The sequence below is a fragment of the Solea solea genome, chromosome 17, assembly GCF_958295425.1.
Source record: "Solea solea chromosome 17, fSolSol10.1, whole genome shotgun sequence".
Lineage (NCBI taxonomy): Eukaryota > Metazoa > Chordata > Actinopteri > Pleuronectiformes > Soleidae > Solea > Solea solea.
Window position 1 is genome coordinate 14,226,615 of NC_081150.1, and position 17,446 is coordinate 14,244,060.

Sequence of the window (17,446 nt, forward strand, 5' to 3'; positions counted from 1 at the left end):
ATTATCATTATACGAGGGAATCCAAGTTTTGCTTCTGTGTCACCGTGATTCACACTATTCATTGGGCAAAAGTTCTCTTTACCATAAATGACTGAGATTTAAATGAACAATACTGTATGCTAATGGATTATGGATTAGAAGACAGAAATGCACAGCGTTTGACTCTTTTTTTTTTGTAATAAAAATAGAAATAGTCAAACCTACACAGCAGCTATTTGAAAGTAATAGTTACAAAAACACCTTTATTAATCTTAAATACATACAAACCTTCACAGCCAGACTCTATAAATGACATCGCTTTTCATTTCGCTGATACCACAAATTTAGTGTCACTGCGCTGTGGCCTTTGAGCACGGCAAGCAGGCAATCAAAGTTAGTGATTGCTGATATATTAGCTTTATATGACACTGATCTGATTACAAAATGATTTTGGCCAGACAAAATATTTGAAGATATTTATATAAATGTAAGAATAATTGTATTGTGTTCATTGTCACGTTAAAATCGGACTCCAGTGTAAAAAAAAAAACACCAAACCTTAAAAAACAAGAGGAGAGGAGGTTATTTAATAATAATCACACACACACACACACAACCCCCACCCAGTTCTGACAGAGTCAGCCTGTCTTTGTGAAATGTTTTTTTACCTTTGGCCTGCCACAAGGACTGCTCAGACTTTGGAACCAGGACAACACATACCCAAGTCCCAGTAATCACACCGTCTAAGATTGGAGAAGTATAAAAGCACGAAGTGCTAGACGCAAGGATTAGTCTTCAGTGAAAGAGGAAGACTCCCCTTAACTTAAGGCATCAAGAAGCTGGACTGAGCCCAGAAAAAATGGGGTGTTCCAAGCTCTGCCTTTTGCTTCTCCTGGGCACATACACTCTTGCCCGTAAGTATCCCCTTTTTTTATATCGTGAATTCATCCTTATGCCTCATTCTTAAGCGTAAATGTGTTTATTTTTAACATTTTCAAAGCAAAGGTGATTGAAGTGTTGGTGTGGTCTGTCGACAAACACGCATGTTTTTTTTTTCTCCTTCTTCTTTCACAGAGCAAGATGCTGGAAACGACCAAGCTTGTTATTGTGAGTTTTAACTTGTGTCAAATGACCTTTGATGAGATCTGTCACTTAAGTATTTTAATGTACAGTTTATTAGCGTAGAACAGCAGAATGCTGTATGTCAGTAATATTATGACGTAACCCAGTGAGGAGTGTAAGGGATAACAGTTCACATTAGTAATTACATTATAATAAACACTGTTTTACTGCATTATTACTTTAGTAGAATGATTATTAATGGATTTTTAATGACGAAGTGTACGTGCGTCACGTCACGTCAGGAGAAATACGCAGAAAACAACTACGTTCCAAAAGAAAACTGTTGTAAATCACCTTTAAGTAATGTAACTAGTAATCAAAAAAGTAACCTATTCCAATTTTAGGGTGACATGTGTACATCTATTATGAAAAAAAGGGGGAAATGTTCTTTACAGTGATCTAACTTATTTTTGTCTTAAAATACGTCCTTTAGTGGCCAAACGTTTCAAGAACTTCCGGCGGTTTGTGTACAACTACGAGGCGGAGACCTTTAATGGCGTGAACGGAGGCACGGACAACAAGAGCGGCCCCAAAATCTCCTGCAAAGTACGGCCCTGATCAACAACAAGTGCAAAAACAACAACAACAACAACAATTCTTGTCACCTGTACTAACACAAAATAAATGTTTTGAATCTGCCGCATAGGTTGAGGTTGACGTGCCCCAGACCTGTAGCTTCATCCTGCGGACGACAGAGTGCTCACTGAGTGAGATTTCTGAAGTGGATGCTGCTGGAAACCCGGTGTATCGTGCTGCCGCTCGAGCTGAGGCTTTCAAAGCTGCCATGGCCAAGTACGTCACTCCGTTATTTGATCCTTGAAATGTTCATCAATCATTTGTGAGGGTTTTTTTTTTGACCTAAAACTGAGGACAACGCTCTCTGCCTGTCTCCTATTAGCTGCTGTTACAAGTCCTGCTATTTTCTACCGTTTACATTTCTGTGATTTATGATTTTACTCTTGGTAAATTTGATTTTTTTTTGTACGTGACACCTACTGCACAGACTGTCTGTCTGTGGAGTTCAATTTTATTTGGCCTGTCCCTTAATATCCAGTTATTGTATGTCATGAACAATATACAACAATAAAAACACCTAAAATGTTAAATCCATCCCACTTTTAGATGTATTTAAAGTAAAATTATACATGTAATAATAATAATAATACATGTTCAGCGTTATTATTTCATTTTTGAGTTCAATTTGCATCATGACTATGTTTTTATTTTATCTTTTACTCTGAAATCCTGTGACATATCATCATGAATGTCATTACATGATATTATTTTAAGCTATAACTCCCCACATAGTATGACTTTTTGACAAGACAAGCCCAGGTCGTTTGAGTGTGAGACCCCTGGTGTAAGGACAGACTGAAAAGCCCTTTGAGGCAAATTCAATCAAGTTGAGCAGGCTCTGAATGATTCCTCCACATCGACAGGAACACCCTGAAGATCACAGTCGCAGGAATGACCAACGTCGAGCTCTACCCTGAGGACGACGAGCCCGTCAACATCCTGAACGTCAAGAGGGGAATCGTCTCCGCTCTGCTCGTACCAGCGATGGAGCAGGAGATGACCGACATGGTTAGCTACTGTCGCCTTGTTTTTTTTCTTCCCCCTTCTTCTCAGAAACACATTATCAATCGGTTCAGGCATGAATCACCAAGCAGAAGAGTCACGCACAGATAAACAAGTTGCTCAATGAGTTAGATAAGCTGGTCATGTCACAGGTGATAAATACACTCATGTAACAGCATGTACTCACACAGACACACACACACATCCTCAGTGCGGGGCAAAGTCCTAGATAACTTTATCTCTCTAATAGCATCACTTGCTTTAACAATGTGGGGGTAATATATCAGATCGACTGATAATCAATGTTCACCAGATTCACGTTTTGTTTTTTTGGTTTTTTTTTTTTATTCCAGCCCACCGTGCACGGAGTCTGCCCCTCTCGCATCTTCGTCAACTCGACTCAAGAAGACGTCGTCACTGCAATGACCGTCACGCGGGATCTCTCCCAGTGTGACTTGTTCACGGCTCACAGGCAGGAAACCAGTCCACTCGCCCTCATCTCCGGCATGGTAAGTGCTCGAGTAGCAACATGACAAGCAACAGTCGTCACATACTGAGTCACAGCCGCCATTCCTGCCCCGCTCATTCACTCAGTCCTGTGTGGATATGAGGAGCTACATTCAGAGACTTTTCATTCAGTGCAAAGACATAAGGGAAACACATCTTTTGTAATAAAGATCTATTGTCCAGTCCTAAAAGACTAAAAGTCACCTCCTTCACCTTTACCGTCACAAATAGACAACACGGGGGATTATTTCACAAACACAAAAGTATTACGACAGAAGCTAATTTATTGACTTCATTTGAAAGGGTTAGACAATCTATAAAGGTTCGTAGCTATCCAGGTCAAAGTCCTCTCCAGGAGTTAGCTGTTGGCAACCCAAGAGGTGACGAAGCCTCTTGGATGAGAGGTGAAATATCTACAATTTAAGTTATCTACAGCTAACTCCTGATCGAAATTAAACTCAACGAAAAGAATATATAAGAACTCCTCCTGTGTCCAAAAGGAGTAGCTTTCTTTCTACATCACGCCTTTAAACGTAAATGTTTAAATACACACTTAAATACACACGTATGTGTAGTTTTCGGCGGTGCCCCGCGATTTCTTTGCCAACCCTTCTTTGAAACACTTTCTGCTCCCGACCGACATGAACGTTGTCTTTCTTCCATCAGAACCTGCCCCTGTCCAAGATGATCAGCAGCTCCCAGATCTGCAGCTACCAGTTTGACGGCCAGAAGAAGCACATGACCAGTGGATCCTGCACAGAGAAGCATCTCTTCCTGCCCCTGTCCCACCAGTACGTTTAAACTAAAATGAACATAACTACAAAACTACAGCCGTTTTACACAGGCAAAATTGACAGTTTGAGTTGAATCTCTGCCAAATCAAATATGTCAATCGTCCGCTGTGGCGACCCCTAGAGAAGGGAGAAGCCCAAAGTCCCTTTTGAATTTGTATTTATATGATGATTTTAGTCCTGTGTGAACCTTTATTTGCTTGAAATTATAAAACGAGTGTCATTATGTTCGGTTAAATTAAAGTCCTTTTATATAACGTTCTCATGTCTTGTGCAAACAGGGGTGAATATGGAATCTCTACTATGGTGAAACAGACTGTGACTCTGCGGGAGGTCGCCAAGATCAATGACAGAGTCTTTGAGCGCAGTGAGTGTTTCACTCTCTTTTTTTATATCAGAAATGTTCAAAATTTGTCTTATGGTCTGTTGTTTTCTGACTGATTGTTTTGTCTGTTTCAATAATGAGCAGATGAGGGTAACCTCAGGTTCCTGCCCATGGATGTTGCCGATGAAAAGTCTCCTCTCCAGACCAAGGATGACGCCATCGCCACACTGCGCCAGCTTAACACCCTGTCAAAGACATCTCAAGGCGAGGAGCGCGCAAGCCTCTTCCTCAAACTCGTGTCTGAGTTCCGTGGCCTGAAGGCCGACGTCCTGGGACCTGCTGTTGCTGAGATGATGTCCGTGTCCAACTCTCTGACACTGCAAGCTCTGGTCCAGTGTGGCACCCCAGAGTGCACCAGCGCCCTTCTGAGCGTCCTCAAGAAATTTGACAGTGGTGTCGCGCTCGATGCTACCGTCTACGCCCTGGGGTTGCTGTCCAATCCCTCCCGCCTCATGGTCAAGGACATGCTGGCGATGGCTCAGCACAAGCAAAGCAAGCCCATCATGTATGCTCTGAGCATTGCAGTCAAGAAGTAAGTAAACCACATGTCGTCCATAAATGTTTCATCTCAAAAGAAATGTGAATCCCTGTATCTATACTCACTACTGTATACATTTAACTCCGCAGACTGTACAGCCAAAAAGGACTCACCCCTGAGATCACTGCTGTCTCTGAGTTTGTCACGTCTCTTCTGGGCACTGACTGTGGCGGGGAGAAAGATCTGACCTACCTCACCTTGAGGGTAAGAAACCGGTAGTGATTACTAATGGAAATGTTTCTAATCTAAAGTTCCTGTGGGTGATATACTCCTTTGTTTCAAATAAACACTTCCAAATCTTACAGGCTGCACCTTCAATGGCAGTCTCCAATTCTGTGTTTTTTTCTGACTTGGCGATCTTGTCTGTCCAGGTTATTGGCAACATGGGAAATGCGTTGGAAGAGGCCGATGCTGCGATCAAGGACACCCTGCTGAAGTGCATGAGACAGCCTGCAACCACTCTGTCTGTGCAGCTGGCAGCTATTCAGGCCTTCAGACGCATGACTGTGACAGCTGAGGTACACATAACAGACCCCCCTCCCCCCTTCTTTCCGGAGGAAAACCCTGAACCGGCCTCCAGTTTTTAACCTGTTACTCTTGCTTCGCTCTCCAGGTTCGCACTAACCTCCAGAGAGTCTGCCAGTACCCCAAGGGTGCTGTGCAGAAGCGTCTGGCAGCTTATCTGATTCTGATGAGAAAACCCCAGGACAGTGACATTGAGATGGTGAAGAAGCTGCTCACACAGGAACAGAACGTGCAGATCAAGTCCTTCGTGACCTCGCACATCTATAACATCATTTCCTCCACTGATCCAGAGATCCAGATGTAAGCTCTTTGTTTTAACTGGCAGCACAGCAAGCGATGCTCTATATAATGAATGCACTTATCTGTACTGTATATTCAGCTCATTGTCGCACAATTTGTTTGTCAATACAGAATTGGTAATAAGATCATGGAAGCCCTGGAGGACACAGGTGTCACTACACACAATGACTTCACCACAAAGTCTCGCAACTACAAGCTGGGCATGGGAGATGAGAGTGTGCAGGCTGCAATGCAGGGCAACGTTATCTTTGATTCCTCTAACCGTATGCCCAGAGAGGTCATGCTGGAAACCACTCTGAAAGCTTTTGGTTACAACATGGACATTTGGGAGGTATAATAGTTTAGACAATTTGTCATTTGTGGTTTGTTGCTCTGATGGACGCTGAAAATTGTTTGTCGTACTGGATGTTTTGACCGATGCTACCCATATGCGGCTGTTTTCCTCTGACTATTTCACTGTTAAATGTTGCATTGCAGGTTGGTATGGAAGGAAGAGGCGTTGAGCCAACCATCGACGCTTTGTTTGGAAAGAACGGTTTCTTCCCTGACACCGTGTCCAAGGCTATTTACTGGGCTGAAGACGTGATGCCACCAAAGATGAAAGAGGTTCTGGAGAAATGGGTTGCTCCTTTAAAATCACAAGGACAGAAGGTATGTCCTGGCCACAATGATTTCTGTTAACAATGTCACCAACGTAGTTTATCAACTGATATAATGGTATTCTTTCCGAAGGTCCCTGAAAATCTTGGAAGGGAAATTTATCGCAACTTCAACAAGCTGGTGAAAGAGCTGCAGAGTCAGGAATCTCCGGAGGCCATGGCTTACCTGAGGTTCATGGGAACTGAACTTGGCAACATCAAGGGCAACGACCTGACGTTTATGGCTGAAAAACTAGTCGAGATAGCTGAAAGAACAATCCAGACATCGCACGTTTTATTGTCGACCCTTCCCATTGCGGTACTGTTCTATACTGCCCTTATCCATTTAATATGACGTCCAACCAATATTTTTCATCGCTTTTTACCTTGCCCGTAAAGAGAGCACCTTCAAAATAACTTTTTTTCTTTTTCTTTTATTAGATCGTCCACGGACTTATGTCAGGAACTGACAAGGAGATCTTTGCCCATTACATCTTCATGGACAACAAATTCCTGATGTCAACTGCGTCTGGTTTGCCTCTGGAATTCGCTATGTCTGGCACCTTTACACCTGGTGCAAAGGGAGGCATTGACATTGTTTCAGACATGGTATATTTTACATATTTCACTCTCAACCTATCATTAATACTCATCAGATATGTCATTATCCGTTGCAGTCTTACTAAAAAAATCCATACAAGTGCATTGTAAACAGTGGCAGTGGTAGTGTTAGTTTTTGTAGGTAATAGTGGTTGTATGATGGTGCTGGTTTAAATCCCCATGCCTTTGCAGTTCCTTTCATGCCATACAATCCTTTTCTGCTCACAGAAGGAGCTGTCGTTCATGCCCTCAGTTGGAGTCGAGTTTGTGACCAAGATGGGAGTCCATGTCCCTGAATTTGTGGAGTCTGCTGTTGAGTTGCACACCAACATGTACCATGAGAGCGCGCTCAATGCCAAGATTACCATGGAACAGAGCCAGGTCAAGCTGTCCATCCCGGCTCCACAAGGCACCACAAAGTTCTTGCGTATCAGGTAAAACATATGCATAGTCTCTGTTCAACTGATGAAATGTCTTTTTAATTATTTTTGTTTTATTTTGGCTTTATCAGAAATACGCTGAGCCTACACGCATTTTGTTTTTAATATCTGTTTTTTGCTGTTTCTTTTTTCAAAAACTAGCAATAAAGTGATGATTGTTGGAGCTGGCCAGGCTACAAAGATCCCACACAAACAGAGTCACTCAGACTGCAAAACTCTCTTCGCTGGAGTCAAATACTGCACCCAAACACTCCTTGCTCACCCTGGTGACAGGACTGATGTTCCTTACTGCCCCCTGAATGGAGAAACCCTGTAAGTTATCCTCGAGTCATTTGTCATTATTTCTGTTGATGTTATGTGATCACTATTTGCAGCAACTCCTGTAATGCAGTAGTTCATAAATAAATGACATCTCTGCAATGTGATATAGGATGATTGCGATGGAAGTAATAATAATAAAAAATATACATTTATAAAAATAGCAAAACATTGCATTGAGAAATAATATAATCTATCTATTATCGGATTATTTTTATGAAAACTCATAATGATTTTTGGCTTGTCACTCTAGGTTCGCTGTAGACATCCAGCCAACTAACGAAGTCTCTGAGTACACAGCCACCATTGCCTATAAGCTCCTCAGTGAAGGAAAAGATGGCCGCCAGAAAGTTGATTCTTTGAAGATGGCCCTCAGAGCTGAAGGTTTGATCTTCATATTAAAAAATTTCAGTTTGTCTTCTTTCTTTCTTTCTTTCTTTCTTTCTTTCCTTCTTTCTTTCTTTCAGCCACAGCCATAGTTTACATTTTATCGAGCTGCAAATGATAAAGATACATTTTTCACGTCTTTGTCACTTCAGGCGCTCAGCCGACTGAGGCTACAGCCACCATGAAATACAACAGGAACAGAAATGTCTTCACCACTCAAGTCGAGATCCCTGACTTCGATGTCGAGGCCGGTGTTAAGGTCAGCATGACAGACAGCAACACCAAAGGCAAATCCATTGTCCTCGAGATCTCCAACAAGAACATCCCCCAGCTTTCTCTGATTGGTCGTGCCAAGTGAGTAAACCTCAACCCCAACATGTATTTGAAGTACTTCAGCTGGTTACTCTTCTCTTAGTTAAATATACAGTAGGCCTTAACTGGATTTTGTATTTATTCTAGGCTTCAGTCCATGACTGATGGCATGGTACAGGTTCAACTGTTGGTCCCCTCACTCAAGACTGACGCTGCCATCACTGCTACAATGAGCAAAACTAATGGACTCACCATGGAGATCAGAAGTGATGTAAAGCTTCCAGAAACTTCCTCGACTCAGGCAGTCATTTTCAAATATGGTAAGGTCGATTTTTAACACAGAAAATAGTGCTGATGGACATTTCAGTACAGGTGTCTGAATACTGTGTGGAAAAGAAAACACTGAATGCTTTGTGTCTCAGGTGATGAACAGGCTGACGTTCAGCTGGTATCCAACGTGAATGCTGATACTAAGATGCTGGTGGCTTTCACTGACGACTTCCAGTTCTGGCTCAGGCAGTTTGTGGAGGATGTCATGGACCAGCAGGTTGTCAAGACTGATATGAAAATGCGCCATATCATCAACAAGGGAGTTGAGGTGAAACTAGAATAACCACTTAAACCTTTTAATGTCATACTGTCTTTGTTTTAGTTTGTAGACTTAAGTGTATGAATTTTTTTTTCTATCAGGCCGGCAATATCTGGATGGAGAAGATCGCAACTGATGTTCCATACGTTCAGACTCTGAGGAACAGTATGGCTGATGTGGAAATACCCTCAATGCCTGAAAACCTATTCATGAACCTGTAAGTCTGAAACATATTCAAAAACACAAATTAAGATGACGAGACAATTACAGATTAATTAAATATGTTTTATTTTCATTCATTCCCCAGTGAAAGCAAATTCAAATACCAGTTCAACAAAGACCGTTTGACTATCAGTGTCCCTCTGCCTTTGGGAGGCAAATCATCTGAGGAGCTGAAGATTCCTCCAACGGTCACTTCTCCTAAGATCTCTTTGCCTCAGGTGGGAGTGAACATTGCCCCAAGGGAGATCCAGATCCCCCCCTTTACCATTCCATCTGAATATGAACTCTCTCTGCCTCTGATGGGAATGGTGGAAGTAACTACCAAAGTTAACAGCAACTATTATAACTGGGAGGCAACAGTCTCTGCTGGTAACAACACGGCGGAGTTTCCTAGCTACCTGGCCAAGTTCAACATCATGGCTGAGAGCCCAATAAAACTTCTGTCCTTCTCAACTGAGGGTAATTTGGTCTTTTTTTTATCCATTTATGACTTAATGCAACCGAAACCATGTGAAAGTTGATACTAATGTGTCTTTTGCTTATTTGTTTGTCTTACAGGAGCTACAAAAATAACTGACACAGCAGACAAAACCATGGAATTAGACATTAATGGTTTACTGAACCACATGTTTGTGAAGACAGGTTTTAATGTGTTGAATACCCTCTCAGTCACAGAGAGTGTACTGTCAACAGGAAGGTATAACATCTATGCCATCTCCCCAGTGGGTCTGGACACTTATCTGACCATCACTACCCAGGTCAAAATAGACTCCAACTTGCTTTCTGGAGACATCAACACAGATGGAGGTATTACTATTGGACCCATGACTGCTCTCACTATCTATCGCCACACCTTCTCTGTTGAGCCAGCCAAGAAAGAAGCAAGAATGGAGAGTAAACTGAGCATGACCTCTAAAGTGCTGACGGTTGTGAACGATTTTAAGGGATCCTATGCAGATGAGGAGCTTCTGATTGAGTCTAACACCAACATAAATGCGAGCCCCATCAAGCACACCACCAAAATGAGCCTCAGATATAAGGATGTCCAGCTTACTATCCTGTCTGACTCTGTGACCAAGGCTGATGAGAGCATGCTTCGTAGCCAGATCGAGATCTCTTCTTCTGAAGCACAGATCAGTCTCAGAATAGAGAATCAAGCTGGTGATACAGTGAACCGTGTCTACTCTCTGGTCACTGGGTCCATTAAACCCTCTAGTTTGGAGATCAACGCCGATGCCTCCATGAACATCTTTTCAAGTCTTGCCTCACACAAGGCAACCTTGGTAGTGAACACAAATGGCCTGACCACCAGTTGTACAACAACTGCCCAGCACAGCCCGATGACCTTTGAGAATGTTTTCCATGGTGGTGTTGACACTTCTGGTGCCACCATGTCTCTCACCACTAAGGGAGGTATTAAAGGGAACAAAGCAGAGCTTACGGCTGAAGGAAAGATTGTAAGAACAGAAGTCTCTTTCAATGGTATCTTTAAGGGAAACCTCTTTGACGTCAACACCAGGAACATAGTAAACCTTAAAGTCAATGAAGATGGCCTGAGTCTTTCCAACAACATGGTTGGGTCTTTCAATGAAATGAGGACTGAAAATTCCCACACCCTGTCTCTTTCCCTGAGAACCTTAACTCTTCACTCCAAGACAGAAAATGTCCTTGACATGAGAAACTCCTACATGCACGACATCACAGTTCACATGGAGCCTTACACTGCCTCAGTAATTGTAAAAAATGACCTTAAGATAATGGAAATTAACTTTGGGAATGACGCCCAGTTCAAGGCAGAGCCATACACATTGGAGCTGACAGGAACAATGAAGGCAGTTTTCTCAGAGGAAGAGCTCAAGCATACTTATGAAATGAAGTTTGTGGACATGGCCTTGTCTGCAAAGTGCAATACAAATGGCAAACTCTTGGGGTCTCACCTGGCACATTCTGCTGACATGGAGATTGCTGGACTGACCATGAAGTTCAATGATATGGTAAACCTCAACTTACCATCTCTTCACCTGGACAGCACAGTCAAAACCGTCGCTGCGCCATTCACTCTGACCGTCAATGCCATTTTCAACTCTGATGGTGTGGTGTCCCTGTATGGACAGCAGAGTGGTGAGATGTACAGCAAATTCCTCCTGAAAGCAGAGCCCCTTCTGTTCACACATTCCCTTGAATACAGGGCTTCAACCACCCATGAGCTGGAAGGCAGTCCCGCTATCAAGACCAACATGGAGAACAAGTTCAACAGCTTGCTTAGTTTAGAAGAGCAAAGTGTCACACTAAAGATGAAATGTAAAGTCAATGACCACACTTTAGATGAAGAAATTAAAGCATACAACAACAAAGAGAGAATAGGTATTGAGATGGAGGGAGTAATATCAAGCCCCATCATCAATGAGTTCAATACAGATTACTCTATCTCTGGATTTGTGAAATATGTCAAGAACAGCGACAGCCATTTTATCCAGATCCCATTTGTTGAGCACCTGCCTGCAGTCATTGAAAATGTTAAGACCACATTGATGAAGCTGATGGACCAGAGTATTGAGATGCTGAAAGACGTTGACAGCAAGTACGAGATCAGTGTCAAGTTGCAGAACAAAGTGTCAGAACTTAAGGAGGCCATTGACAACTTCGACTTAAGCCGCTTAATCCGAAACTTGAGGAAGAATCTCACCAAATTGGAAAATGTGCTCCAAATAAATTTCCCAGGTGACAAAATCATGAATGCTCTGAAATCCACCAAGGACACTGTTATGGCTTTTATCAAGAAACATAACATTGCAACCAAGTTCAGTGTAATGTATGCCAAAATAGAAAAGATCCTCTCTAGCTATGAAGTTGAGAAGATGATTGAGGCCATCATGGATGAGATAGTTAAAATTATGAAGCAATATCAGGTAAGGGAAAAGATTCAGTCTGTATTTGTTGCTCTCAGATCAATTGAATTCCAGCCTTTGCTCAACAAAGCGCTGGCTCCTGTTCAGCTGCTTGTGAATGAACTCCACTCATTTGACTTCAAACAACTGATGGAAGACATCAGTGATTATTTAATGGAAATTGTCCAGAAAATCAAATCGTTCGATTATGACACATTCACTGTGGAGCTAAAAGAGAAGGCAGCAGACATGTCCAGAATTCCCTGTTTTGGAAAACTCAATGGAGAATTCAGGTTTACATCACCTCATTACACATTCAAAACCACTGCTGACCTGGATAACATCACAGCTACATCAGACACACCAGAATTCAAAATTAATCTTAACTCACAGGCAAAATCTACTCTGGCAATCCTTGACTTCACTGCAGATGCCAGTGCGCATTTTGCAGCACCCAAGATGAACCGTCTGACCATGTCTGAGAACATTGATGTTGACTCATCATGTTTTACTCTTGACCACAAGGGCACAGTGACCTTGTATGGTCTGTCAGCACAGGCTTCTGGAGAAACTAAAGCAAAAGTCACAACTGAGCTCTATACTGCAGACCTTGTCAACAACGCATTTCTTGCCATGGAAAACGGAGTTTCGGCCACTGCAGACACCAGCTACAAACATGCCTTCAATTTTCCACCAGGTCACATTTCCGCCGAGGCACTCATAAATCAGAAGACAGTTTTCCAACTTGAGGATGGCACCGCACGTCTTACCTTTAAGAATCTTGCCAGTGAAAAATCTGCAGTTCAGGACCTGTCAAATGAGGTAACCCATAAGAGTGACATGGAAGTGGTCACAGACCTTTACACGGCCAAAGCAACCTTCACTGGGGAAACAGGATGCAGCCATTTGAAAATGAATCATAATGTGGTGGCTGATATGAGCATCTTCCGCCATGTCATTGTTGATGCCAAGGTTGAGACCGAGGCACCCTTCTTGAAAAGCAGCGTTGTGGAGGCCAAGTTCCAGGCTAAGGTTGAAGACATGAAAATTGATTTCACTGCCTCTCATAATGCTCTGCTGGTTGGCCAGGTTGAGGGAACTCTCTCAAGCTCTGCTCTCGCTTCAATCACACCTAATGAGCTTATATTTGACACCAAGAATAAGGGAAATGCCAAGATTACACTTCCATTCAAGCTGTCCGGAAAGGTGGATCTCCAGAATGACATCGCTCTTACTCTCAACTCTGACACGCAGCAAGCTAGCTGGACAGGCCTGGCGAGATTCAACCAGTACAAATACTCTCATCTCTTCACTATGGACAACAATGATGAAGAAATTCAAATATCTTCCCAGATTAATGGAGAAGCAAATCTTGATGTTTTGAAGGAACGAATCACAATCCCTGAAATAACAGTGCCATTTGTTGGGTTCAGGACAAGAAGAGTGGAATCCTTCTCAGTGTGGGAAGATACTCGCCTTGGCATCTTGCTATTTACAACTCAGCAGACATTAGACATGAACTCCAAGATGAAGTACAAGAAGAACCCTAACATGATTACCATTGACATGAATTTGGAGCCAATCATCAGTGCCATCAATACAAATGTCAAGGCTCTGCATAAGAAAGTGCTTATCAGCAAGGATAAGGCTGCTGCCACCTTCGCTACGTCTTTCAACAAGGCAAAGGCAGAGTATGAGAAATATAGCATTGATTTCCCCAAAACCATTACAGTGCCTGCCTACAAAGTTCCAGTGATGAATGTCGAGATGTCTACATTTACGATTCCCCTGCCTGATGCCAGTCTCATGAAAATGCCTACTCTGCATATTCCATCTGCCCTGAGCAAGCTGACTCTTCCAAAGATCACTCTGCCCAAAATTCAGAGCATCAAGATCCCAGTGATGGGTGATCTGACCTATGAGCTTACCATGAAAACAGCAATTGTCACGGTAAAAACTGATGCCAGCATCCTCAACAAGGACAGTATCGTAATGAAGCTTGATGTCTCGTCATCCTCTGTGGAAGATCTTCTGACTGGAAAGATTCAAGGCAATGTCAACGTGGACACGGCAGCTGGATTCAAAATGGGCTCTACCCTCTCCGTTAGACATCTGATTGTAGAGGGAAACCATGACAGCAACATTATCCTAAGTTATGACAATTTGGAAACCTCCATCACCAATTCATTTAAGGTGAAACCCCTGCGGGCAATGGAAATCCACCAAGTGATCACTGGAAATTCCGAGGAAGGCCTGGTTGTATCCATGTCCATTCCAGTTGCAGGATATATTGCAGGTCAGGTGCAGATGAGGCGCCCAGCACAAATCCAAGCCAAACTCTATGGTCGCTACCCGGTAAGAGAATTCTTGACTACCTACTCTTTTCTTATTATTTATTTCTAATTGTGAAAAGTTGTCATTACTTTTTGAAAATTAATTTTTTTGTTTCGTATTTTCTACAGTCTGAACCAACAACAGACGTTGATATCTTGGGTCTAAAAATGTCTCTGATGAGCTCAGAGAGGCCGATCATTCAGACAACCTGCAACATGGAGATGCCAAATGAGGTGATGACAGAAATTAGGAGACAGGTGCCCAATGCCATCGAGCTTGTGTCTGCTGGCGCTTACTTAACATCTGAAGAAATGTTGAGGCTCAAGAAGTCTGTTGTATCGGCTGGACAGAAGTGCAAATGGGTGGTCAAGAGGACCATTGAAAAGCTTTCAAACGAAAATCTTTCTGACACCGTGACAGCTGTTATTGATAACACCATTTTGATCCTACAAGAGTACAAAAAGAGAGTTGAAACAGCCCTTGATGCTATTTTTAAATTCCTCAGAGACACCAAGTTCCAGATCCCCTGGTTTACAGAGAGATTGTCTGGGTTTGAGATCTACCAGGAATTGAGTGAGCTTGTCTCAGATGTAGTGGAGGAAGTTCTTGAGATTCCAAGTAAAATCTATGACTTCTTTTCTACAGTCTTTCAGTCTTTACGAGACATTGAATTCAAACGTCCTGGCGCAAACTACATGATCACCATAGGAGATGTTTTTGATAGTTTGGCTGATGCTGTGAGGCCATACCGGGATAGTCTGATTGTCTTTGTGAGGAAATTGGGAAACATCAAATTGGAAGACATCATGAACACATTTTCAGAATTCATGCAGACAATGTATGAAGTCAGTGAGGGATTTCTCCAAACCCTAAAATCTATGAGTGTAGAGAAGGTCTTGGCCTTTGTTACTGGTGTGTATGATGATTTCATCAACTCTCCTTTTGTGTCTAGTATAATCATGTGGATAATGGAGAAGTACGAGATGTTTCAAAATGCTATCCGTCCGTGAAGAGTTAAAATCCCCATTACTTTGCCTGACATATCTGTAGTGAACAGCTTCAAGTTTCAAAATATAAAAAGACATTTCTTTCCCATTTGTTACCAAATTCAGTCCACTGTGGCAAAGATGTATACAGTGTTTGTATTACCTGTATCTGTTGTGTAACTATCAAGATATCAGTAAATCTGTTTTATCAAAAATACAAAACTCCATGCATGTACCCAAGATTCTTGTCTCTCTACTTTTTTTCCCCAAATATCAAGGTTGTTGCAATCTTTTGTGCTTTCTCTGTGTTGTACTATTTAAAATGCACCGTGTGGGCTTTAATAAAGAATTCTTACAACTAATTCAGGACAAATGTCTGAGTGTACATTAAGGTGACTTGCACTGACTTATTTTCATGTTCAGTATATTGATGCTAAGATGCTGGCTGAAGCTGGTAAGAGTGTGTCATTATCCACAGTGAAACGAGTACTGTACCGACATGGGCTGAAAGGCCACTCTGCCAGGAAGAAGCCGTTACTCCAAAAAAAACATAAAAAAGCCAGATTACAGTTTACAAATGCACACGGGGACAAACACCTTAATTTTTCGAGACATGTCCTGTGGTCTGACGAAACTAAAATCGAACTGTTTGGCCAACAAAAAGGGAGAAGCTTGCAAGCCTGAGAACACCATCCCAACTGTGAAATACAGGGGTGGCAGCATCATGTTGTGGGGTTGTTTTGCTGCAGGAGGGATTGGTGCACTTCACAAAATAGATGGCATCATGAGGAAAGAACATTATGTGGAAATACTGAAGCAACATCTCAAGACCTCAGCCAGGAAGTTGAAGCTTGGGCGCAAATGGGTCTTCCAAATGGACAATGACCCAAAGCATACTGCTTCTGAATCAATCTGGAAATTGCACCCAACGATGAACCAGATTGTGCAAGTCCACAATTCTCTTTATATCTTGGCTGATTTCTTTTGACTTTCCCATGATGTTACACAAAGAAGCAGTGTGTTTCAGGTGTGCCTTAAAATACATCCACAGACGTGTCTCCAATTAACTCAAATGTTGTCAATAAACCTATCAGAAGCTTCCAAAGACATGACATCTTCTTTTGGGCTTTCCAAAATTGTTTAAAGGCATAGTAATCTTAGTGTATGTAAACTTCTGACTTTGAAGAAAGGGTTAGAAATATATAAATATATATACATATATATATATAAAAATTGTCCAAAAAAAATCCTTCTCTCGTTATTCTGGCATTTAGCAAATAATTTTGGTAATGCTAACAGACCTAAAACAGGAAAAGTGATTGTCTGATTTCAAGTCAGACAGTGAGAAAAAAAGCATATGTCTTTTTATATCGTGTATGTAAACTTCTGGTTTCAACTGTATATAGTTACACGTGTGAAAGAATGCATTCAGAAGATTGCATACACAGCCTCTTGTCATATGCACATTAAGAAGGAGAGCAAGAGGAGAATTACTTTTTCCAGACATACGATCCAACACTCTGATGAAAAAAGAGGCACTACAATGATGTACTTCATTATTTTTCACCACCTTTTTTGGTGCCAAAATCAGAAGACAAATCTAATTCACAGGGTAATGACAGTCACAAAATACCAGTAAATACCGCGGTAAATGAACTTTACTGCGTAGCTTTAGCAGCAGATGTGGTTTAACGTTTTTTTAGCGGTAGAAGATGAGCTGAATGAACATATAGGCAAAATAGAGGTGGTGACACACATTGCACAACATAGAAAACATACCTTTAATGCAGATTTGTTCATCTCCCACAAACATTTCAGCTAAGATTTGAGCCTATTTTCTCTCCTGTGATTATTTTTTAATCACAAATATGACCACTGAACTGTCTGGCGAATGAAACTGGAAATCAAAGGCTCGCGAGGGGTCCAGTGTGGGAAAATCAACCAATCCAGCAGAATGCATTCCTGCTCTGTAAGTCAGCAAAAAACCCAGCAACAGAAGGCAGGGAG

The 17,446-nt window shown here is 42.0% G+C and overlaps 1 protein-coding gene across 1 annotated transcript; it reads left to right on the forward strand.

The window, feature by feature from the left end:
* The first annotated feature begins 745 nt into the window (after nucleotides 1-745).
* On the forward strand, nucleotides 746-15,679 carry LOC131443147 (apolipoprotein B-100-like). Its single transcript, XM_058612531.1, has 26 exons — nucleotides 746-893; nucleotides 1,054-1,086; nucleotides 1,535-1,647; nucleotides 1,748-1,893; nucleotides 2,541-2,685; nucleotides 3,033-3,188; nucleotides 3,853-3,977; nucleotides 4,259-4,344; nucleotides 4,447-4,894; nucleotides 4,990-5,104; nucleotides 5,272-5,418; nucleotides 5,514-5,725; nucleotides 5,837-6,056; nucleotides 6,203-6,376; nucleotides 6,458-6,682; nucleotides 6,805-6,972; nucleotides 7,192-7,397; nucleotides 7,545-7,715; nucleotides 7,975-8,105; nucleotides 8,261-8,462; nucleotides 8,568-8,740; nucleotides 8,843-9,018; nucleotides 9,111-9,226; nucleotides 9,317-9,690; nucleotides 9,790-14,474; nucleotides 14,582-15,679. Exons 1-26 carry the CDS (start codon nucleotides 839-841, stop codon nucleotides 15,461-15,463), a joined length of 9,684 nt encoding a protein of 3,227 aa, XP_058468514.1. The 5' UTR covers nucleotides 746-838; the 3' UTR covers nucleotides 15,464-15,679.
* The last annotated feature ends 1,767 nt before the right edge of the window (nucleotides 15,680-17,446 follow it).

Coding starts and splice junctions, on each gene's coding strand:
- LOC131443147 (XM_058612531.1), top strand. CDS start 839: ATGGGGTGTTCCAAGCTCTGCCTTTTGCTTCTCCTGGGCACATACACT. Junction 7,398..7,544: donor ACAAAGTTCTTGCGTATCAG/GTAAAACATATG, acceptor TTCAAAAACTAG/CAATAAAGTGATGATTGTTG. Junction 7,716..7,974: donor CCCCTGAATGGAGAAACCCT/GTAAGTTATCCT, acceptor TTGTCACTCTAG/GTTCGCTGTAGACATCCAGC.